Source organism: Salmo salar, chromosome 20, assembly GCF_965601325.2.
Source record: "Salmo salar chromosome 20, fSalSal1, whole genome shotgun sequence".
NCBI classification, from domain to species: Eukaryota; Metazoa; Chordata; class Actinopteri; order Salmoniformes; family Salmonidae; genus Salmo; species Salmo salar.
Genome location: NC_138310.1, coordinates 52,357,501 through 52,383,421, shown reverse-complemented (window position 1 = coordinate 52,383,421; position 25,921 = coordinate 52,357,501). Strand labels below are relative to the sequence as shown.

Sequence of the window (25,921 nt, the reverse complement as noted above, 5' to 3'; positions counted from 1 at the left end):
GGAAAAACATCTACTTAAATATGATCCCCAATTAGAGACAACGATGACCAGCTGCCTCAAATTGGAGATCATCCCCCCAAAAAACAACATAGAAAAACAGAAACTAGAACATAACATAGAAAATTTAAACTAGACAAAACCCCGTCACGCCCTGACCTACTCTACCATAGAAAATAAAAGCTTCTATGGTTAGGACATGACAGTTCCGGACATTATTATGAGCCGTCCTCCCGACAGCAGCCTCCTGTGACGTACACATGTACACACACCTTCCCCCTCCCTTCTTCTATGCCTCTATATCTGAATTGAATAGCTCAAGACTTGTTTTGTTCTGCAACAGTGAGCCCAGTCAGTCCGTCTCCCCTTCTCTTTCTTCATCCTCCGGGCGAAAATGTCATTTATTTCATTTGTGTCATAAATCAATTTCCTGGTTCTCATTCTATTTGCTGAGAGGGATGACAGAGCCAGAGCTGACAGCGGGGTTAACCCCTCGCCCACCCTGGTCCTGGGAGCCAGCCACCAGGATGGAAGGAGAGAAGGAGGAGGAGAGAGAAAACAGAGAGAGGGAGGGGGAGGAAGAGAGCAAGGGGGAGAGGGACAGAGAAAGAGAGGAACAGAGAGAGAGAGAGCGAGAGAGAGAGAGAGAGAGAGAGAGAGAGAGAGAGAGGTACAGATGAGGGATGAAACACGACCATTTGATTTCACATACGATGCGATCCCACTGCCATGAGCCTACCTAGCTATTGAAGCCCTACTGAAAAGCTCCATGCAACAGAATACAAAAGCCATCCACTAGTATTCCATCCGTAGCTGTGTCAACAAATCTGAACAGCCACAGTTACAATACAATAAAAACACTAGTGACAACATCCCCAGGTGTGGATATTAATATGGGGGGGAAATTATTCCTCCTTTGAGAGAGATTTGTTTGGAGCTTAGCTAAGCAGACTTCCTCTGCCGTCTCTGACGCACAAAATGGAACGGGCACAAATTGCCGTTTTAATAGATTTCTGGCAAGTCATTTATGACTGTAGATAAGAAACACAGAGCTGTGTGTCCCATCTCTGTGGGAGTGTGTGTGTGATCCTGCGGGAGTGTGTGTGAGAGAGAGAGATAAAGGTATTGAGAGAAATATACTGCTCAAAAAAATAAAGGGAACACTTAAACAACACATCCTAGATCTGAATGAAAGAAATAATCTTATTAAATACTTTTTTCTTTACATAGTTGAATGTGCTGACAACAAAATCACACAAAAATAATGAATGGAAATCCAATTTATCAACCCATGGAGGTCTGGATTTGGAGTCACACTCAAAATTAAAGTGGAAAACCACACTACAGGCTGATCCAACTTTGATGTAATGTCCTTAAAACAAGTCAAAGGCTCAGTAGTGTGTGTGGCCTCCACGTGCCTGTATGACCTCCCTCAACGCCTGGGCATGCTCCTGATGAGGTGGCGGATGGTCTCCTGAGGGATCTCCTCCCAGACCTGGACTAAAGCATCCGCCAACTCCTGGACAGTCTGTGGTGCAACGTGGCGTTGGTGGATGGAGCGAGACATGATGTCCCAGATGTGCTCAATTGGATTCAGGTCTGGGGAACGGGCGGGCCGATCCATAGCATCAATGCCTTCCTCTTGCAGGAACTGCTGACACACTCCAGCCACATGAGGTCTAGCATTGTCTTGCATTAGGAGGAACCCAGGGCCAACCGCACCAGCATATGGTCTCACAAGGGGTCTGAGGATCTCATCTCGGTACCTAATGGCAGTCAGGCTACCTCTGGCGAGCACATGGAGGGCTGTGCGGCCCCCCAAAGAAATGCCACCCCACACCATGACTGACCCACCCCCAAACCGGTCATGCTGGAGGATGTTGCAGGCAGCAGAACGTTCTCCACGGCGTCTCCAGACTCTGTCACGTCTGTCACGTGCTCAGTGTGAACCTGCTTTCATCTGTGAAGAGCACAGGGCGCCAGTGGCGAATTTGCCAATCTTGGTGTTCTCTGGCAAATGCCAAACATCCTGCACGGTGTTGGGCTGTAAGCACAACCCCCACCTGTGGACGTCGGGCCCTCATACCACCCTCATGGAGTCTGTTTCTGACCGTTTGAGCAGACACATGCACATTTGTGGCCTGCTGGAGGTCATTTTGCAGGGCTCTGGCAGTGCTTCTCCTGCTCCTCCTTGCACAAAGGCGGAGGTAGCGGTCCTGCTGCTGGGTTGTCGTCCTCCTACGGCCTCCTCCACCTCTCCTGATGTACTGGCCTGTCTCCTGGTAGCGCCTCCATGCTCTGGACACTACGCTGACAGACACAGCAAACCTTCTTGCCACAGCTCGCATTGATGTGCCATCCTGGATGAGCTGCACTACCTGAGCCACTTGTATGGGTTGTAGACTCTGTCTCATGCTACCACTAGAGTGAAAGCACCGCCAGCATTCAAAAGTGACCAAAACATCAGCCAGGAAGCATAGGAACTGAGAAGTGGTCTGTTGTCCCCACCTGCAGAACCACTCCTTTATTGGGGGTGTCTTGCTAATTGCCTATAATTTCCACCTGTTGTCTATTCCATTTGCACAACAGCATGTGAAATTTATTGTCAATCAGTGTTGCTTCCTAAGTGGACAGTTTGATTTCACAGAAGTGTGATTGACTTGGAGTTACATTGTGTTGTTTAAGTGTTCCCCTTTTTTTTGAGCAGTGTTCCTTTCAACATGATATCTACACATGACCAGACATAACCAGAAATACACAGATACAGTTCAAGTCGGAAGTTTACATACACTTAGGTTGGAGTCATTATCACTCATTTTTCAACCACTCCACAAATTTCTTGTTAACAAACTACAGTTTTGTCAAGTTGGTTAGGACATCTACTTTGTGACTGACACAAGTAATTTTTCCAACAATTGTTAACAGATTATTTCACTTATAATTCACTGTATCACAATTCCAGTGGGTCAGAAGTTTACATACACTAAGTTGACTGTGCCTTTAAACAGCTTGGAAAATTCCAGAGAATTATGTCATGGCTATAGAAGCTTCTGAACCTGTGGATGTATTTCAAGGCCTACCTTCAAACTCAGTGCCTCTTTGCTTGACATCATGGGAAAATCAAAAGAAATCAGCCAAGACCTCAGAAAAAAAATTGTAGACCTCCACAAGTCTGGTTCATCCTTGGTAGCAATGCCCAAACGCCTGAACGTACCACGTTCATCTGTACAAACAATATTACACAAGTATAAACACCATGAGACCACGCAGCCGTCATACCGCTCAGGAAGGAGACACGTTCTGTCTCCTAGAGATGAACGTACTTTGGTGCGAAAAGAGCAAATAAATCCCAGAACAACAGCAAAGGAACATGTGAAAATGCTGGAGGAAATAGGTACAAAAATATCTATATCCACAGTAAAAACAAGTCCTATATCGACATAACCTGAAAGGCCGCTCAGCAAGGAAGAAGCCACTGCTCCAAAAACGCCATAAAAAAACAGACTACTGTTTGCAACTGCACATGGGGACAAAGATCGTACTTTTTGGAGAAATGTCCTCTGGTCTGATGAAACAAAAATGGAACTGTTTGGCCATAATGACCATTGTTATGTTTGGAGGAAAAAGGGGAAGGCTTGCAAGCTGAAGAACACCATCCCAACCATCCCAAGCACCCCCACAACATGATGCTGCCACCCCCGTGCTTCACGGGAAGCACGGGGGTGGCAGCATCATGTTGTGGGGGTGCTTTGCTGCAGCAGGGACTGGTGACTTAACAAAATAGATGGCATCATGAGGCAGGAAAATTATGTGGATATATTAAAGCAACATCTCAAGACATTAGTCAGGAAGTTAAAGCTTGGTTGCAAATGGGTCTTCCAAATGGACAATGACCCCAACCATACTTCCAAAGATGTGGCAAAATGGTTTAAGGACAACAAAGTCAAGGTATTGTAGTGGTCAAAGACCTGACCTCAATCCTATAGAAAATTTGTGGGCAGAACTGAAAAAGTGTGTGTGAGCAAGGAGGCCTACAAACCTGATATAGTTACACCAACTCTGTCAGGAGGAATGGGCCAAAATTCACCCTACTTATTGTGGGAAGCTTGTGGAAGGCTACCCGAAATGTTTGACCCAAGTTGTAACCCAAAAGTGTCATAGAGTGGACACTCAAACACGCATGAATGTATGCATGCAAGGCACGCATAGACCAAAACACATACACTCAAAATGTCCTCGCTGAGGTCAACAGAGATCAGACCTTGATGAAAATACAATTATTTTCTATTTTATCTGTCACTAATGCTGGGGAAACATGTCTGTCACTAATCATGTATGGAGTGTGGCAGTGTTTCTCAGCCAACCCATGCATTTTTAAGCAACCATGTGCCATTGGTGCCCAAGGCTCGCGCTCTCATCATTCTCTCTTTCTTCTTTCTCTCCCTCTCGCTCTCACAATCTATCTTCTCTTCCCCTGTGTCTCCATCTCTCTTTCTAGTCCTTTCACTTGGTTTTTCTACGCTTAAGCCAGTCTCAAGGGAAGCAGAAGAAAGGGCAACCTTAGGGCCCCCCCCAAAAAATTGAGAAATCTGAGAGAAGACTTTATTTTCTCTTTCTGTCTGGATGTTCAACCACTGTGAAGTAACTTTGTCTCTTTATCGTGGCCTCACTATCTGTCAATGTAGGAGCTCTTCTTTCTTTTCTCTCTGGTTGAGGCTGAAGGAGAGTGGCTAACATGCTGCTCGGACGTGCATTTGTTACCACACAGCTCCCTGCTTCCTCGACGCTCGTTTCCAACAGCAACAGTGGCTGACCTTGTTGAAAGGAAAGAGACGCATAATAACACTAAGGAGGATACAGTATACGGACAACAGATACAATACTCGGTATCAAAAACAAGCGTGACATCTAAAATGAAGGGTCTGATTTCTGTTTTACATGAGCTTGAATATAACAGGATATCAAAATACCTAGGCCCACAGTACAGATTTATATATTTTCAACTAATAAAATAACATTGTTTATTTAGCCATTTGGGATAACTATTCCTTGATTTCTGACCGTCGTTACAAAGCTATAACACAGAACATTTCAATAATAACACATTGTCAAATACACGTGTGTCAACTGTACTGTACGAAGCGTTTTGCTGTGCTTGTCTGCTCCGCCGACCGGCTCACGAGCCTCCACTTTGACCTCTAATGTACGCAATGATGAGGACACATAAAAGCGAGGGGGATAGGAGAAACGAAAAGCACTTCTCCCCACGTCTCATCTCTCCCTCTCTCTCTCCCAACCGCCCCACCTCTGTGTGTGTATAAAAGTAGGGGGAGGGGTTCATTTACCATTTAGCCCATGCATGTGTGCATTTACCCTGTCCACTCAGCCGTTGGACACAGAGGCTGGCTCGCTATAGGCCAGGGGCTACTTTATGGGCCCTTTATAGAGCTCCATTAAAACCAAGGGGGCAGCTGGTGCCCTTATCAGAGCTTCAGCGCCCAGCAAGTGGGGAAGTGAAGGAGTAAATATTTGTTCAAAAGAGGCAGCTGGCCCACTGAAGGTTTTAGGCTGAGGAGACAGAGTTTACCGTAAAACAGGTGATCTGGTGTGTGCGTGCGTGTGTGCGTGTGTGTGTGTGTGTGTGTCTGTGTGTGTATTGTTGTATTGTTGTAATTCTATCACCAGGCAGTGAGCCTAACCTTCAGGGAGATATTCACTGTCATCAGAGACTGCAGCTCTCTACCTAGAAGATCCAGCAAATACAAGCACTGTGCCTTACAACAGATACTGTAATACACACGCAGCCTAGCCACTCCTCTCTCTTCAGCTCCAGTACCAGATCAATCCGTCACGTCATTGAGTGAACGGATGGCATACACAGACAGACATGGTTAATAGGTTATCCAGTCGTTACCTCAAAGGGGTCAATAGTTTTCATCGTCAAACAGATTATGCAACCACATCATAAACGTCCTGTAGCACAATGTGCCGTTACCTCCATGACCCTTCAGCAACCTCTCCCCATGGTAACCAATGCACTCCGGAACACAGATTAGAACGTTCCGTGGTCGCCATGGACCCCAGATCCGATCTCCGTGGTTATGGGGCCAGCGGAAGATCCCTCAGGTGATGAATACGTGACGATAAGGGTTTAGTCTGTCCTGTTACCGTGGCAACAGGCTCAGCCTCCCTTCGGGCTCCTTGGTTGAAGACACGTGTTGCTCTGGAGATATTATTACGTCTCAAAACGCAGTCAGTCAGAGCATCGGAGAGGATCACCAAGAGGAGCAATGAGAAGATCGAGGATGGTGCATCATTTTTCAGTCATCTTCACTATATATCATGCATTTTAAACTTCACAGAAACAAACAGAACTTTTGACCCAATAGAAAATGTCTTTGTTCAAGTCTGTGGTTGTGAGGACAGCATTTCTTAACCTCTTGGATAAATCTCAGATATTTGGAAGTGATAAGCGTTACACGTGCCGTTAAGCGCGATCCAGCAGTTCCTGTTCCACAACAAATCAGCACCAACCAACACTGCTGCCTGGTATAACAGGTATAGGCCTGAGAGCCAATTTATACTTGATCCGAAAATGTGGTCGGAGGCACTACATGGATGGTGTGACGCAACTGCGGAGCCTCCGGAAGCATGCAGAGGCCAAATGGAGCTCTGTACCGCATCTCTGTGTGCCTCTCATATTTTGGAACAATGCGGAGGGCTCCGTATAGCTCCACGTTGACATGATTGGTTGACGGAAGGTGAGGGCGGGAGCTCTGCGCAGCTCGGTGAAGCACAAGAAGGATGAATGCCCTGACTTCTACAGACGCCATATCACCGTAAATGCTGCACAACCAATGCAGACGTCGGATTGACCGTGCAGCGCCTTTAATGCCCAGGAGTTTACGCTGCTGCTACTCTCTGTTCATCATATATGCATAGTCACTTTAACCATATCTACATGTACATACTACCTCAATCAGCCTGACTAACCGGTGTCTGTATATAGCCTTGCTACTGTTATTTTCAAATGTCTTTTTACTGTTGTTTTATTTCTTTACTTACCTATATACACACACACACACACACACACACACACACACACACACACACACACACACACACACACACACACACACACACACACACACCTTTTTTTCCGCACTATTCCGCCTGTAAGTAAGCATTTCACTGTAAGGTCTACACCTGTTGTATTCGGTGCACGTGGCAAATAAACTTTGATTTGATTTGAGTTGAGGAGAACCAAGGACACACCTCCCTCTAGTGGTGTGATGAGAAATAACAGGGCATGTGTTGTTTCCACTCAATACAAGACTGGAAATACACTGACTCACTCTCCTCTGGTTCTCTCCAGTGGGCAAAACACATATGACACGTTGACGGCAGCGACAGACAAATACTGCAGGTCACTGAATGAAAAGAGGCCTAGGGTGAGTCACAGGGTGAGCTTGGTTAACAGATAATTCATGTGAATGCATCTGTTCAGTTCAACTAAAAGAGCATTGGACTGGTTAAGGCTTGTATAATACCACCCTCTTGAAGGAAGCCGAGGTAAACAGCAGCTAGGGGTTAAACAGCTGTAGACAGAGTAGTAGCCTAACTTTAGATATAACCAGTGGTTGAAAAAGTACCCAATTGTCATACTTGAGTAAAAGTAAAGCTACATTAATTGAAAATTACTCAAGTAAAAGTAAAAGACACCCATTAAAATTCTACTTGAGTAAAAGTCTAAAAGTATTTGGTTTAAAATATACGTAAGTGTCAAAAGTATATGTAATTACTCAAATATACTATAAATCATTTCAAATTCCTTATCTTAAGCAAACCAGACGGTCCCATTTTCTTATTTTTTTTAATTTACCGATAGCCAGGGGCATACTACAACATTCAGACATCATTTACAAACGAAGCATGTGTGTTTAGTGAGTCCACCAGATCAGAGGCAGTAGCGATGATCAGTTATCTTGACATGTGCGTGAATTGGACCATTTTCCTGTCCTGCTAAGCACTCAAAATGTAACGAGTACTTTTGTATGTATGGAGTAAAAAGTACAATATTTTCTTAAGGAATTACGTAAAAGTAGTCAAAAATATGAATAGTAATGTACAGATACCAAAAACCCCCCGACTTAAATAGCACTTTAAAGTATTTTTACTGAAGTAATTTACACCACTGGATATAACCTTATAATCTAATGTACAAACCTTCTATTTAGGTCAATGCATTACTGTACATTACTGACACTGATCTCAAAGTAGGACTTAGCCCTCAGTATACAACAGTCTTACATTTGACATCAGAACAGTCGTGCGCCCAGATTTGGGATGTCATTATACACAGTTCGTTTCTGCAGCGTGAGCTGTAACAGTAGCTGTCTCTGAGCAGAAAGGGCTCGTGTTCAGTGTGTTCTGAATCTTGGGAAGCGGGGTGGAGGAGTGAGGAAGGTGAAGGTGTGAAAGGAAGTCCGTCTCGAGGTTAAAGGGACGGGTGTGGTACTATCACCTCCTTCACGAAACCCATAAACTCTCAACCCATTTCACGCTCAGCCTACGCATGACTCATAATAACTCTCCCTTAAACAAGATGCTGAGTTGCTGTCACAATATAAAGAACAACAAAACCAATAGTCATTTACAGGAAGGAGAATGAGCCTGTAGAATTCTCCCACCACCCAAACATGACTTGACAATGTTAAATGGGTACACTATGGTGTGCATTGTAGGACAAAAGAGGTCATGTCAGGGAAAACACACTACAAAAAACCTCCCTTGCGAGAGAGGAGACCGAACAAGCACAGGTGGACCTTTGCTCGCTTACCCAGCCCTCCTCCAAATTAAGGCTTTCCCTCCCCAAAAAACAACAGAGAGTAAATGCCACGCTCCAAAAATAGCTTCCGCTTATCCTTGCAGACAGTTAACATTTCCACCTGGGCAAAAAGCGATGAAACAAACATGATTTCCTCTCTGATAGATAATAGCTCCGTTGTTAACACGTTTTCTGTGTTGCTGGCGGTTGGAGGAGCACGGTGTAGGTTGCATTGTGTGAGTCATGTTTTTAGAATCTGTCTCCGAGTCTTGAAGATGGTTAACATTTATACCGGGGCAAATGGATTAATTAGCCAAAAAACGACTTCTCTCAGATAATAATATGGGTAATGAAGTGAAGGTCCCGTGGTGAAGTGTGAACCAGGCATCCAAAGGGCCTGAGCCAGACATGTTACCTCTGCTCCAAGAAAGCTAGCTCACATGCAGAGTCACTCGTGTGTGCACACGTGCACGCCTTTGTGTGTGTGTGCGTGCATGCGTATATGAATGTGTGTATGTGAGTACTGTCTAAGGGTGGTTCAGTGGGTGATAATGTGGAATTAGCCTTGCTGCACAGCTCCTAATTGCCTCCTGTAGGATTACAGAGATAATAGCAGCAGCTGCAGCGCTGCAGCCCCGGCAGACATACAACACATCACATCTCCCTATAGGATCAACATCTGCATGGTGCCCAGTCACACAGACAGACAGACAGACAGACAGACAGACAGACAGACAGACAGACAGACAGACAGACAGACAGACAGACAGACAGACAGACAGACAGACAGACAGACAGACAGACAGACAGACAGACAGACAGACAGACAGACAGACAGACAGACAGACAGACAGACAGACAGACAGACAGACAGACAGACAGACAGACAGACAGACAGGGTGAAAGGGAGAGAGAGAGGAGAGAGATGGAGAGAGATGGAGAGAGAGACGGGGAGAAGACGGGGGCAGAGGGGAGCGAGAGGGGGGAGGAGAGAGAGAGGGGACAGAGGTGGAGAGAACGGGAGAGAGGGAGGTGGAGAGAGGGGTTGAAAGGGAGAGAGGGAGATGGAGATGGAGAGGGAGACAGAGGGGAGAGAAAGGGAGAGAGGGAGGTGGAGAAAGGGGTTGAAAGGTAGAGAGGGAGAGAGAGGGGGAGAGAGATGGAGAGGGGGACAGAGGGGATAGAGGGGAGAGAGAGAGAGAGGGGAGAGAGAGGGGACAGAGGTGGAGAGAAAGGGAGAGAGGGAGGTGGAGAGAGGGGTTGAAAGGGAGAGAGGGAGGGGGAGAGAGAGGGGGACAGAGGGGACAGAGGGGAGAGAAAGGGAGAGAGGGAGGTGGAGAGAGGGGTTGAAAGGGAGAGAGATGGAGAGGGGGACAGAGGGGACAGAGGGGAGAGAAAGGGAGAGAGGGAGGTGGAGAGAGGGGTTGAAAGGGAGAGAGATGGAGAGGGGGACAGAGGGGACAGAGGGGAGAGAAAGGGAGAGAGGGAGGTGGAGAGAGGGGTTGAAAGGGAGAGAGGGAGGGGGAGAGAGATGGAGAGGGGGACAGAGGGGACAGAGGGGACAGAGGGGAGAGGGTTGGGCAGAGACAGCAGACAGAGAAGAGGAGTGCGACAACACTCATCTGACATGACAGTGTGTCTGTCCATCACCTTCCTGCTCTGACAGTATGGCCGCATCCCAAGTGGCACCCTATTCCCTATAGTGCACTACTTTTGACCAGAGGGCTCTGGAAAAGGAAAGGAAGAGTGCAGTATAAGTAGTGCACTATAAAGGGAATCGGGTACCATTGAGATGCAGCATATGTCCACACATCAGACATGGAAGTCATTGATAATCTCAATACCGTAGTATAAACATTTCAGCCCAAGATGACTTTCTGAGAAAAGTGTGAGACGTGAGAAAAGAGAAAAGAGAAAAAAAACATTAACCCATGAAAACTATTGACAAAAAAAACTCTAGATTAGAAAAATGCTCCTTATGCACCTGGAGACAAGAAAAAGCCAGCGTGAACTTTTACCTGTCAACAGACAGACAGGCGCTCAGCATCCAGAGAAGCGTGTTTATAGAATGACTGGGGAGTGGTACGTACTATGGGTGTTTTCTCCGTCTTCCACAAGAAAAACGCCTCAGGTGAAACACCGTCTTCAGCAAAAAGAGACAAACAGACAAAAGAAAAGGAAAACGCAGACAGAGAAAGGAGAGGACTCACCACATTTTGCGAGGCATCTTTGCACGGTACGAGTTACCCGACCTCCACTCCTCCTTTCAACCCTCTGTCTGTCCTCACTATCCCCTCACAAACACATACACTCAGCCCTGATTATAGCGTTATTAATGAGGTGGTGTGCTTTGGGTGCAATTGAATGCAGAGAGCTCTCTTTGTAGTGGCAGGGGAACGAGGAGACGAGAAAGGAGGGAGAGAGGGGGGAGGGAGTTGTTGACAGCCTCTCATATCCGCAGGAGCATCGCCCGCTTGGTCCATCAGCAAATCCGCACTGACCTGCTCTGACATGCAAGTAAGCCAGCACACACACACACACACACACACCACACACACACACACACACACACACACACACACACACACACACACACACACAGGGCTCTAATGAGAGCTGTGAGCGAGGGAGGAAGGACGGCGAGCGCAACAGCTCTACAGCAGCCGGTGAACAACAGACACACACCTGCAGCCAGCTGCGTTGAAGTTCCCCCTCTCCCTCCACCACGGCCCCCTGTTCTCTCACCAACATGCCTGGGTCCGTGACCTCGCTTGGGGGGCACACAGTGGGGAGCTCCAGGGAGCTACAGTGACAGCAGGAACCTGGCTCTCTGCTGCTCCCTGCTCAGCCTTCGACAGACAGACACACACGGACACGCAACCCAGCAGCCCAACAACCAAGCCAGTCAGTTGGCCAGCACTTGTCAGTACCGTTACAGCAGGAGCATGGCCCACAGTCAGTCACGACTACCTCATTCATATTCAGGCCCACTCCAAACAGCATTATACAAACAGACAGGCAACAGGCCAACCTTATTTAACATATCCTGTGTAGGGCGGCATGTTAAAATACACCTTGGGTGCCTCCCAAATGGCACCCTATTCCCTACATTGTGCACTACTCATAGTGCGCTACCAAAAGTAGTCCACTACGTAGGGAATACGGTGCCATTTGGGATGCAACCTTGATTTGAGGGTCTGCAACGGATCACAGAGTAGGGTGCACTCCTCCTGATTCTACTCAACATCAAGGTGACAGAGATAGTGGAAAGGGTAGATGTATAAATGAGAGGATGGGAAGCTAAGGAAGAGAAAGAGAAGAGAAGAAGAAAAAAAAAAATTGATGTGTATATTTGTGCGTGGCAGTGAACTTGGTCATCCCATGGGTGGCTATGAATAGCTGTGGGGTTGTGAAGCAGAATCCGGATCAATGTACATGTCCAACGGGAGACTAACACAGACTACTTCATCTCTAGCTTTACCGCAAAATGCTCCTCTCATCGCTACGGCAACGTCTATTACAGCGGTGGGCAAAGTTTTTGGCTCGAGGGCCACATCGGGATTTCGGACAGGCTGTCTTGTGCCTTTTACTGAGGAGTGGCTTCCATCTGGCCACTCTACCATAAAGGCCTGATTGGTGGAGTGCTGCAGAGATGGTTGTCGTTCACCCATCTCCACAGAGGAACTCTGGAGCTCTGTCAGAGTGACCATCGGGTTCTTGGTCACCTCCCTGACCAAGGCTCTTCTCCCCCGATTGCTCAGATTGGACAGGCGGCCAGCTCTAGGAAGAGTATTGGTGGTTCCAAACTTCTTCCATTTAAGAATGATGGAGGCCACTGTGTTCTTGGGGACCTTCAATGCAGCAGCCATCTTTTGGTACCCTTCCTCAGATCTGTGCCTTGACACAATCCTGTCTCGGAGCTCTACAGACAATTCCTTTGACCTCATGGCTTGGTTTTTGCTCTGACATGTACTGTCAGCTGTGGTCCTTATATAGACAGGTGTGTGCCTCTCCAAATCATGTACAATCAATTGAATTTACCACAGGTGGAGTCCAATTAAGTTGTAGAAACATCTCAAGGATGATCAATGGAAACAGGATGCACCTGAACTCAATTTCGGAGTCTCATAGAAAAGGGTCTGTATACTTATGTAAATAAGGTATTTCTGTTCTAAAAACCTGTTTTTGATTTGTCATTATGAGCTATTGTGTGTAGATTGATGAGAATATATATTTTTTAAACCAATTTTAGAATAAGGCTGTAACGTAACAAAATGTGGAAAAAGTATAGGGGTCTGAATACTTTCCAAATGCACTATATATTTTTACCTTTATTTAATCAGTCACCATTGAGACCAGTGAGTCTTTTACAAGGGAGCCCTGCAAATACAATTACATAAAATACAAGATATATTTATTTTTGAAATTGTATTTATTATAATTATTCTTTTTTACTCAAACCTCCCGCGGTCTGGATTGAATGGGCTCGAGTTTCCCCACCCATGCCCTATTAGCAAGACTCCTTGAGACGGTCTCCCTCCACCCAGGTAGACACAATCTCGCAAACACCTACACACACAGTGGCTCAGTTTGTGTGTGTCCAGCCAGCCAGCCAGTCAGTCAGCCAGCCAGTCAGCCCCATCCCCTCAGCTCTGTAGGGTCAATTCCAGTATGTGTAGCCAACCATGGAGGAGATTGGAAAGGCTAAGAGAGGAACTTCAAAAAATCCTGAACTCTAACGCTAGGAAAGCATGGCAGTCACTAATCATGCATGGAGTGTGCCAGCGTTTCTCAGCTAACCCACGCATTTTTAAGCAAGCATGTGCCATCCATTTTGCCTAAGGCTCTCCTTCCCCCTTCTTACATTTGAGTCATTTAGCAGACGCTCTTATGGTAGTAAGTGCATACATTTTCCTACTTTTTTCAGACAGGCACCCCATGGGAATCGAAATCACGACCCTGGTGTTGCAAGCGCCATGCTCTACTGGTGTTGCAAGCGCCATGCTCAACTGGTGTTGCAAGCGCCACGCTCAACTGGTGTTGCAGGCGCCACGCTCTACTGGTGTTGCAAGCGCCATGCTCAACTGGTGTTGCAAGCGCCATGCTCTACCAACTGAGCCACACGGGACCTTCTTCTCCTTCTCCTCACACTCCCCATCTTCTCTTCCTCTCCCCGTCCCTCCCCCTCTCCCCCACTCCCCCACTGCTCTTCTCTCTCTCCCCCTCCTTTTAACTCTCTCTGTGAATGCAGATATTCTGCGACAGCCCCTGCATCCCAGCGTGTGAACTCCCACAGGGCAGTCAGCGAAGGAGGAAAACAGTTGCAAAATAAGGGACAGTAGAATAGTACATGACTGTGGATAAATAAATGGTGTATAGTTCAGTGGATGCGGACCGGAGATGAAATCACAGAGGGCCACGGGCCCTTCGGCTCCTCTCAACTCAGTGTCAATGGAACACTTACCGGCCTTTCAGAGCTGCGATTGTGGACTTGTCAATCCTAGAGAGAGAGAAAGAGAGAGAGAGAGAGAGAGAGAGAGAGAGAGAGAGAGAGAGAGAGAGAGAAAGAGAAAGAAAGAGAGAGAGAGAGAGGTTACTGGTCATGAAACAAAACATGATGTTGTATATGTTATCAGTTAATTATGTGGCGCTAGCAGGATGTTACATGGTTGGCCCTTCCAATGTAATAGATGAAATAACTAGTGTTGTATAGAGACATTTTAGATGCATTGAGATGCATGGAGTTCAAACATAAACACATTTACAGGCCAGTCATCAAGAATGAACTCTGAGCAGATTTCAATGACAGACATACATAAACCATCGACAACATTTAAACCTACATTAGAAAGCCTTAAAAACAGCCATTCACCCCCTACTGCTCACACAGTGCCTACGGTTGGCTATAGCTGTTTGACATTTTTAAGAGCAGTTGTTATCGTACTTCGTTCACTTCAGTCCCAGACTCCGCTGGTTAGAATAGAAATCCACAAAGAAAAGAGGAAGCAATAGACATTTCAACATTTTCTACCGGGAAACAGCAATAAAGAAATTAATGAATGATTTAATGATTTTAATGACGGTTAATGATTTAAAACCACTGCCTGTTACTTTGGTAATTCTAAAGGCTGAAAATCAGTCTGGTTTTACATTATAAAAACAAATAAGATAAAACATATATATTTGTTAGTGACGTTGGTGGGCGTTGTGTTTTGTCTGTGTGTGGTGAACCCTGCATAATGCCATCATAGACATGAGGGGACACCTCTCATAACCATGAATGACCTTCATGACAACTGTCCTGAAAATGTCAAGACACGTAGTACAGTAGACCTATCCTCCCTAACTAAAGCCGTATGTCACTTAGCCTAGTAGTATCTATGACTGCATCCCAAAATGTACCCTTTTCCATACATAGTGCACTACTTTCTACCAGGGCCCTTTGGACCATAGCCCTTTGGGCCTTGGTCAAAAGAGGTGCAGTATATGGGAATAAGGTGCCATTTGATGTCTATTCCAGCTTCCTTGTCAGCTCTGACATAAACAAATATGTTTTGAATGTTGTCCAGTGCTTTGAATATCATCATCACAATCTTTCTGGATGCTTCTATGAATGGCCTCTCTGTAGTAATCGTCATCCCTGGTCAACAACAACCATAAAGTGACCCCCCCATGTAAGAGGCATCACAGTCTGGTCATCCTCGCCCAGTCAGCCTCCCCACCCTTCTCTGCTGTCTCCACCCTGCCAGCTTTACACTGGCTGTGTACCATGATTCTGAGGGACAATGATTCTGAGGCCTTATAGGGCTGAAATATGGCCCTGCCCCGGCCTGACCACAAAGCTGATGCATACGCCAACTCAAGAACATTATCTGATAGGAAGCCTGCACACACCCTCTGACTATATCTCTCCATCTATATGGAGTGTGTGTGTGTGTGTGTGTGTGTGTGTGTGTGTGTGTGTGTGTGTGTGTGTGTGTGTGTGTGTGTGTGTGTGTGTGTGTGTGTGTGTGTGTGTGTGTGTGTGTGTGTGTTTTTACCTATACTATAAATACACAGAGATGCAGTGGAGAGTGGAGGCACTCCTCCATCAACATTGTGCCTCAGCATCACAGGTGGCTTGGCTTATTAATGATCTACCATCTCTCCTTATGCTACCTCTTCTTCTCCTCCTCCCTCATGACTTTATATCTCTCCTTCGCCATCTGATGGGCCTGACACCTCTCTCTCTCTCTCTCTCTCTCTCTGTCTCTCTGTCTCTCTCTCTCTAATGTCCGGCTTGACCTTCAGAAATGCCACCCCAACAGCAGACTGGCATAGCTGGCATACACCTGGCAGGCCACAGATAACAGTGTTCCCAGCTCTAGAGCAACAGTAGAAAGCTGTAGCTTAGCAAAAATCCTAACAGTGATTACTTCAGCGTGGACGCAGTAATTCATTTCAGCACCTTTTAACCTCTGCTGGTTGTACTGTAGTCAACACTGTGCCTGTTTGGCAGCAGACAGCCTGTTTCAGCATGAGAAAGTGGTTTGAGTGTATTAACATTTTGCCTCCGTGGTGGGTTGACAGCATCGATGCAGTGAAACATTGAGGTGAGTTGAGAGAGGGTAGTTCACCAGCTATCTTCCTACGCTGTCTCATGGTCTCTCTACAGCAGTGTTTCCCAACCCTGGTCCTCCAGTACCCCCCAACAGTACACATTTCCGTTGTAGCCCTGGAAAAACACACCTCATTCAACTCATTGAGGGATTGATGGTTCGTTGACAAGTTGAATCAGGTGTGATTATCCAGAGTTACAATAAACATGTGTACTGTTGGGGGTACCAGAGGACCAGGGTTGGGAAACACTGCTGTAGAGCAACAGTAACACACACATAAACACAAAATGTGTGTGTGCGTGCGTGCGTGCGTGCGTGCGTGCGTGCGTGTGTGTGTGTGTGTGTGTGTGTGTGTGTGTACCTGAACTGAAGTGTGTGAAGGTGTGATGCTAAGCTCCATTCACCACACTTTGTCAGCATTTTTCTCTTCTGACGCGATTGATGCCTTTTCAGTTCTCACAGAGAGCCACTGAAATATCCATAGAACAACTCTTGAACTCTCACACATGAACATCTCATATTGGCCGTGCAAACTGAGATCAGACATAAATGAATGAGCTGACATAAGTAGTGTAAGAAATGCACTTAAAAGGGGCAATCTGGTGTTGGTACATATAAATGAATATAGCTGTTGATTCTTGAAGAATATAACTTATAAATGCCTCATGAGCTTAGTTCAACTGTCTTACCCAAAATATGAGTTTGTTTTACTCCATAAACAATATAATTATAAACAAAAACTGTTTAGCTTAAAAACAGTTTTTATTTTTGGATCTCATGGATGTTCCCATTCCTCAGCTGTTTACCAAACAAGTGGCAGGGTGTCTGCTTGGTTGTTGTTTCAATCCCAGATGTCCTCTTTAGTAACCATGGAGGTGGAGGAGTCAAAGTCAACGTCTGAACTGAACACACAAACTTGTCTTTTAGCCATACCTAACAATAATTCTGAACAGATAGATGTGTCATTAAACAAACTTAAAAGAAAAACACAAAAAGCTACCACATTTTCTGCATTCTAGAGGTAAATATCTAGATTAAAAACACCACTAGAAAAACACAAACAGAGTCCTACAGATGAGAGGACAATAACACAAACAGAGTCCTAAAGATGAGAGGACAATAACACAAACAGAGTCCTACAGATGAGAGGACAATAACACAAACAGAGTCCTACAGATGAGAGGACAATAACACAAACAGAGTCCTACAGATGAGAGGACAATAACACAAACAGAGTCCTACAGATGAGAGGACAATAACACAAACAGAGTCCTACAGATGAGAGGACAATAACACAAACAGAGTGCTACAGATGAGAGGACAATAACACAAACAGAGTCCTACAGATGAGAGGACAATAACACAAACAGAGTCCTACAGATGAGAGGACAATAACACAAACAGAGTCCTAAAGATGAGAGGACAATAACACAAACAGAGTCCTACAGATGAGAGGACAATAACACAAACAGAGTCCTACAGATGAGAGGACAATAACACAAACAGAGTCCTACAGATGAGAGGACAATAACACAAACAGAGTCCTACAGATGAGAGGACAATAACACAAACAGAGTCCTACAGATGAGAGGACAATAACACAAACAGAGTCCTACAGATGAGAGGACAATAACACAAACAGAGTCCTACAGATGAGAGGACAATAACACAAACAGAGTCCTACAGATGAGAGGACAATAACACAAACAGAGTCCTACAGATGAGAGGACAATAACACAAACAGAGTCCTACAGATGAGAGGACAATAACACAAACAGAGTCCTACAGATGAGAGGACAATAACACAAACAGAGTCCTACAGATGAGAGGACAATAACACAAAGCAACTAATTGACAACCATCTGTGATCATTCCCCCTGGTAGAGACCGCACAGAGACAGAACAGCAGCCTGTCAAACTGTTGCAGAAGTGTTGCACATACACACACACGCACACACACACAGTGGAACAGATAAAGCACTCCACCCACCCTTCCTTTCGAAACACATTCAGCTCTAGTCTGAGCAACGGCAGCCTGCTGAATTCACACACCCACGTTCACACACATTCAGGCCATACCGCCAGCCACCAGCCCTAAGGGATTTAAGGTAACGTACCAGCCGTATCCCCCAAAGGATACACTCCTCTTTCTTCTCAGCATTCTTACAGGGGCACGTCTCTGGGACTGACACTCTCACTTTCTTTTGTCTCACTCCTCTCTTTCTCTCTCGGTCTTTGAAGAAGAGTAGGCAGTGCTGCTCTGTTCCTTCCTCCCTCACCTGTCCTACCTCTGCACACAGTTTGGCACTTGAGCACCTCTCAGCACACAACTCAGCTCCACAAACATGGGAGGAGAGAGTCTGTGGCTGGGAGGGGCCAGAGGAAAGGCAAAACTTTCTCATCTGCTCTCTCTCTCTCTCTCTCTCTCTCTCTCTCTCTCTCTCTCTCTCTCTCTCTCTCTCTCTCTCTCTCTCTCTCTCTCTCTCTCTCTATATATATATATATATATATATATATATATATATATATATAACCCACACTGGACTCCACACACACCCATACTGACTCCAAACTGTCTCACACTCACTGTGTATTTATTTGTTGTCTAGCTATTAGTCCTTTTTTTGTATCTTTAACTGCACTGTTGGAAAAAGACCCGTAAGTACGCATTTCATTGTTAGTCTACACCAGTTGTCTAAGAAGCTGTGAGAGAGAACTGAACTGAAATCTCCATCACACCTACATCCCACACCCTCCAACGCTCTCAACCTGCCCACAAGAAGGAAGGACATGTTGCCACAGCCAGTTTCACTTCCTCTGTTATGCACTTACCACAGCTGTATTCATGAGGGCATTACTTGATTTATGTATTTCCATCAATGTGGTCATTGCCAATGCAATCACATACATGATATACAACATGAATATGTAGCGTACAGTACATGTTCCGTACATTCAGATGTACTGTACAGTACATTCACTGCTTTAGACATGTCTGAATTATGGATGTACTGTCGATTTCCCTCGTGCCGCTCCTGCCAGGAAAAAGCCTTATATGTTGTATGTATACTGAACAAAAATATAAACGCAACATGTAAAGTGTTGGTCCCATGTTTCATGAGCTGAAATAAAAGATCCCAGAAATGTTACATACTCACAAAAAGCTTATTTCGCTCAAATTTTGAAAGGGCACCCTATTTGCTATATGGTGCACTACTGTATATAGGGAATAAGGTGCCATTTGGAACACAGCTGCAATGTGACTGTGAACAAAGGATGGCCCTTCCTGCTCCAGCTCTGCTACATTCTTAGGACTAAAATAAACAGCTATGACTATTACTGGTCTTCTCTGTATTGAAATACAGGGTTTTTCCTATATTCGACACAAGAAACAGCCAGTAGCCTTATCCACACTGTCTCGTATCTGGAATCACTATAAACGCCAAGTCACTTTTTGTTGATCTCAAAGTCAACGTAAAGTCTTTACTACTTCAAATGTTTACGTGGTACTCACTCAAAACTAAACGAGAAGTCATATCAACTATGTTTTTGAAAATGTTATGACACAAATGATAACTTTTGAAGTAAGTACAACTTTATCACGGCAAGTTTAAACAACTTGATTTGAAACAACTGTTGACATAATCATTTGTTGCCTTGTTTATTGTATTGTTTATTGAGCATTAACCAATTAAGTATTTCTACCTCAAAATCTGTCAGGACAACTAGGTACTCACATTTTTTAGGTAATATCACATAGAAATTACAATTTGTTTAAGCAGAGGTTAGTCAAGTAATTGTTGACATGAATTAAAGTATAACTAACTATTATATTTCCCAGCATGCTCTACTGCAGATATATCTTTGTTTTTATTTTTAGACATTGAAGAGTGGCCTGGAGTATCTTTTTAACCCTTAATAATAATTCTGGGACATTTTGAAAAGTTACCAGGTTTTCCAGAAAAACCGGTTGGACGATTCCTGGAAACGGGAGGGAATAAGCAGGAAATCCTTCAACCAGGATTTTGGGAAAATCTGGGAATTTTGGGAAAGTTACTGGAGTTTTGCCAACCTACTTGCAGGCCTGATGTCGCCTGTAAAACAAGGCCTCAAAATAAGGCCTTATGAGATATGTAATGTATTGTCTTATAAAGAGTTTACAAAAGAGTTACAAAATGTCTGTATTCTAAGTTCAATCAACTTTGTCACACCCTGATCTGTTTCACCTGTTTTTGTGCTTGTCTCCACCCCCCACCGGGTGTCTCTCATCTCCCCTCATTATCCCCTGTGTATTTATACCTGTGTTCTCTGTTTGTCTGCTGCCAGTTCGTTTTGTTCGTCAAGCCTACCAGCTTTTTTCCCCCCTTGCTCCTGTCTATTTCTAGTTTTCCTGGTTTTGACCATTCTGCCTGCCCTGACCCTGCCTGCCGTCCTGTACCTTGTCTCACCACACTGGATTATTGACCTCTGCCTGCCCTGACCCTGAGACTGCCTGCCATTCTGTACCTTTGGACTCTGATCTGGATTACTGACCTCTGCCTGCCCTTGACCTGTCGTTTTGCCTGCCCCCTGTTTTAGTAATAAACTTTTGTTACTTCGACACTGTCTACATCTGGGTCTTCCCTAAAAAGTGATAAACTTCATATAAAAAATGTCTTAACACATCTGTTTAGAGTTCAAACCACTAACTTTTGTATTTAATTAATAATGAGCTTAAAGTTCAATGTATTTACAACCTTTTTGATTTACTCAAACATTTTAAGCGGATACAACCCAAATCTGGACGCCCTATATGTGTCACGCCCTGACCTGAGAGAGCCGTTTTTCTCTGTTTGGTTAGGTCAGGGTGTGACATGGGGTGGGCATTCTATGTGTCATATTTCTATGTTGTTGTTTTTCTTTGATTGGCCTAGTATGGTTTCCAATCAGAGGCAGCTGTCTGTCATTGTCTCTGATTGGGAATCATACTTAGGCAGGCCTTTTTTCCCTCCTTCAGTGTGGGATCTTGTTTTTGTCAGCTCAGTAAGCCTGTAGTACGTGACGTTCGGTTTTCCTTGGTTTGTTATTTTGTTTGAGTGTTCTGAGTTACAATAAACATAAATATGAGCACTTTCCACGCTGCACCTTGGTCTACTCCTTTTGACGATTGTCACAATATGGTCACAGTGACTCTATCAGTTTGAGTATTGACTACAAAATCACATCAAGTAACTGTACTCTGAAACAACCTTTCCCTCAACGTCAACAAGACAAAGAAGCTGATCGTGGACTACAGGAAACAGAGGGCCGAGCACGCCCTCATCCACATCGACGGATCTGCAGTGGAGCGGGTCGATAGCGTCATGTTCCTCTGTGTCCACATCACTAAGGAATTGACATGGCCCACACATACCAACACAGTCATGAAGAAGCCACGACAATGCCTCTTCCCCCTTAGCAGGCTGAAAAGATTTGGCATGGGCCCTCAGCTCCTAAAAGTTCTACAGCTGCACCATTGAGAGCATCTTGACTATCTGCATCACCGCTTGGTATGGCAACTGCTGGGCATCTGACCACAAGGCGCTACAAAGGGTAGTGTGTACAGCCCAGTACATCACTGGGGCTGAGCTCCCTGCCTTCCAGGACATCTATACCAGGCGGTGTCAAAGAAAGGCCCTAAAAATTGTCAAAGAATCCAGCCACCCAAGTCATAGACTATTCTCTCTGCTACTGCATGGAAAGCGGTCCCTTAAGTAAGCATTTCATTGTTAGTCTATACCTGTTGTTTCCAAAGCATGTGACAAATAACATTTAATTTGATACATTTTGATATATTAAATAATTAAGTGAAATCGGTTTCCTCAACTCTTGAGGTTTAAAGTGTAATGAAGCTTCAGAATGAGAGAACATCAATTAAATGAGATGAGCATCACTTGAACTCCAATTTGCAGCGCTCCCAGTGAAGCAGCACTCTGTCTGTCTGTGTTTTAGATGAGCCAGATTGGGTGCCCAGCGCCATTCACATTATGACATGAATCACTATCTCCATCATGAAAACATCTCTCATTGAAACCCAATTCAGTGCTCAAGTACATTGTTATTGTCTAGTGGATGGCCACTAGCTGTGCTCTATCTGCGTCTGTCTGGCTCTGGAGAACAGACCCAACAATTGTGTCAAAATAAATTATGCAGATACACTCATCAAATCTGTTGTGTCACAACTATTGTGACAAATGTGTTGTGTGTCAGTTGCACAATCCGAGGCCGGGTTTCAATCCGTAATGTAATTTCCGCTTAAGCCGACATATTATGCAGTGTTTACCGTGAGTGCCATCTCCGCAAATGCAGGAACACTGCCACAGGCGCATTATCGGTTGTACAGTATAACACGCCTTGCATTGAATCCCGGCCTTAGACACCTCAGTAAACCTTCACATGAAGGAGACCAGGCAAGCTCTGACCTGATGACACATACTAGTGTGTATACTTCAACACAGCACAATGTACTGTTGTACTGTACAAATCTGACAGGCAGCAGCTCTTAATCACAAGCTCCACTACATAATTGGGTCTTCCCTGTGGCTCAGTTGGTAGAGCATGGTGTTTGCAACGCCAGCATGGTGTGTGCAACGCCAGGGTTGTGGGTTCGATTCCCACGGGGGGCCAGTACAAAAATAAATAAATAAAAATATGAAATGTATGCATTCACTACTGTAAGTCGCTCTGGATAAGAGCGTCTGCTAAATGACTAAAATGTAATAATAACTTCCCTACACACTTCAGCATATTTACAGAAGAATGGCCTTTTCAGTTCCTTGACACACATGCTTTAGATATATGATCAGAAAGCCCCTGAGGTTATACTTTAACCGGCAACACCATCAGTCCTTTCACTAAACTGACCCAATGTATGTTTTCTAACTGTAGATTTTGTGCTCAATGTGGCATTAAGTCCCAATGGGAATGAAGAAATATTTGGTGCTTTCTTTTCCCCAGTGGAAATACATTCTTTGATGTGAAAGAATAGGAAAAGATGAATTGAATGACAGCGGCTGTGTCCAAAATGGCACCCTATTCTCTTCGTCCAAAATGGCACCCTATTCTCTTTATTGTGCTGGTCAAAACTAGTGCACTATGAAGGAAACAGGGTGCCATTTGGGACACACAGTATAAGTGAGTACAGTACACTACGTCCATGTTTATGTAATCATCACACAGAAGGTACAAAGAGGCAGAAGTACATTTAAGTCATGAATCATTCAGTTGCAGTAATGGATCAACACTAGAGTTCTTGATATCTCCCCAGTCTTAGCGATATCCCCCTTTTTTTCAATTTTCGCCTAAAATGACATACCCAAATCTACCTGCCTGTAGCTCAGGCCCTGAAGCAAGGATATGCATATTCTTGGTACCATTTCAAAGGAAACACTTTGAAGTTTGTGGAAATGTAAATAGAATATAACACAATAGATCTGGTAGAAGAAAATGTTTTTTTATTTTATTTTTACCACCACCTTTGAAGTGCAACAGAAAGGTCCCACATCAAACCATCACTCCAATGGTGTCCACAAGATGGCAGCAGTTTCAGATGGATAACTTGAAGTATGAGCAAACTACATGACATTTAGTGTGAAGTCACCCAGGTACATTTGGGCAAATCGTGAAGGAGACATTTACATTCACATTACATTTTTCTGCAAGAATATCGTCAAATCTGTATACTTGGACTTTGATTTAGCTTTTCCAGTATTAGTAGCCATATTATAAGTTCAACATTTGCAAAACACCCAGTTTTCATAACTTCATAACTCTCCATATTCTTATAATTTTTGTCCGAAAGGAAAAGGCTTGCTGTCTCACAAGGTTAACAGCTACATTTTGCGACAGATACTCCCAGAAGGCCCAGCTCATTGGCTATCTAGCTAGCTTTGTTTGACAAAGTTACAGTCAATCAAGTGAAGACCGCCCGCGTCATCGGCGTGCCATGAAGGTGTTGCTCTCTGACCAAATTTGGTGTCCTATAGGATATACTACACCCCTAATGATATAGTGAATTCTGGTTACGTTCTAGGATGTCTGAGGAATAAATAAGAACGTGATGTAACTGGTTGAAACAACGTTTAGGGTTCGATTTTCACAGATTCCTTTCTTTGCAAATTGAACGAGTGGAAATACAAAATCGATCGTGCATGCTATATGGACCTTTTTACGATATGAAAAAGGATTTTATCTAACAAAACAACACTTCATGTTATCTCTGGGACCCTTTGGATGATAAATCAGAGCAAGATTTCAGAATGTAAGTACACATTTCATCTTCAGAGGTGAATTTATCAAACCTATCGCGGTGAAAAAAGTGTTTTGTCGTTAGGAGCTCTCCTCAAACAATAGCAAGGCATTATTTCACTGTAATAGCTACTGTAAATTGGACAGTGCAGTTATATTAACAAGAATTTAAGCTTTCAGCCGATATAAGACACTTATATGTACAGACATTTGTTGTTTCTCTAAAATCTGTGATCGTGACACAAGGCACTGCATGATTTCCAACTGTCCTGTTGACGGGACGCCTGTCCCTAAGAAGATTATCTCTCCAGTGGTGTGTGTCCTCACACATTACTAAAGAATATAAAGACATGTAGTAACATGTGATCGAATACAATGTTCAAGACAATATGAAAGTGCTTTTGCACTCCATTGCTGTCTCATTATTTGAGCCTGGAGTTTTTCCTGAGCACATGACCTGACCAGAAACAAATAGACTTTACAATGCCAAATAGCCAACGCCAGAATTCCCTGACACCCGACAGAGACAGCCATCAATAAACCTTCGTTCCAATGTCAACGCCATCAGACACTCAGCCTGATGCCTGCCTATTCTGTAGGAGTGAGTGACAGTGACAATGCTCAGTACTGATGTTTTCGGACTGTCTGTTGTCTGCGTAAGCAGCCTTATCAAGGCTCTTTCTATCAGTCCCTCAGTTTTACCCCACCTCCTGCCACTAGAGATTTAAGAGTCATGGGGAGAAAGCAATACAGAGCAGGGGGGAGAGAAGAGGGAGGATGAGAGAGAGAGAAAGAGAGAGAGACCAAAAAATAGATAGAAAACCAATAGATTGAGCGATAGAGAGAGAAATAGATAGAAAACCAATAGATAGGGAGAGAGAGAGAATTGGACAAGGGCTAGGCAGAAACGTTGCAATGCACTCAAAGTGAATCATAAAGTAAAAAAGGGAGTGGGTGAAGGGAGGAAGAGGGGGAGAGGGGGACAGATGGAGGAGTGCAGGAGATTAGACTTTAAATCAGGCAGATACGGTATGTTACATGAGAGAGCAGTGAAACACTCATTGACACACATGGGACAAACCATTAAATATATAGTGAAACCAACCAACTGTGGCTCAGTTGGTAGAGCATGGTGTGTGCAACGCCAGCATGGTGTGTGCAACGCCAGCATGGTGTGTGCAACGCCAGGGTTGTGGGGGGCCAGTACAATTTTTATTTTTTTTTATAAAAAAAA

The 25,921-nt window shown here is 44.6% G+C and overlaps 1 protein-coding gene across 2 annotated transcripts in view; it reads right to left on the bottom strand.

Annotated features, from left to right (window-relative positions):
* Positions 1 to 25,921, bottom strand: part of LOC106580794 (rap1 GTPase-activating protein 2) — a 109,244-nt gene that overhangs the window by 73,152 nt on the left and 10,171 nt on the right. The window contains exons 1-2 of one of the 2 annotated variants that reach the window (XM_045703601.2): positions 18,540 to 18,768; positions 14,289 to 14,324 (exon numbers count right to left, since the gene is read on the bottom strand). In XM_045703601.2, coding sequence (XP_045559557.1) covers positions 14,289 to 14,324; positions 18,540 to 18,583 — 80 coding nt within the window. In that variant the 5' untranslated portion in view covers positions 18,584 to 18,768. Of the gene's footprint in view, positions 1 to 14,288; positions 14,325 to 18,539; positions 18,769 to 25,921 lie in introns of those variants that run through there. The other variant, XM_045703602.2, reaches the window with a different exon arrangement.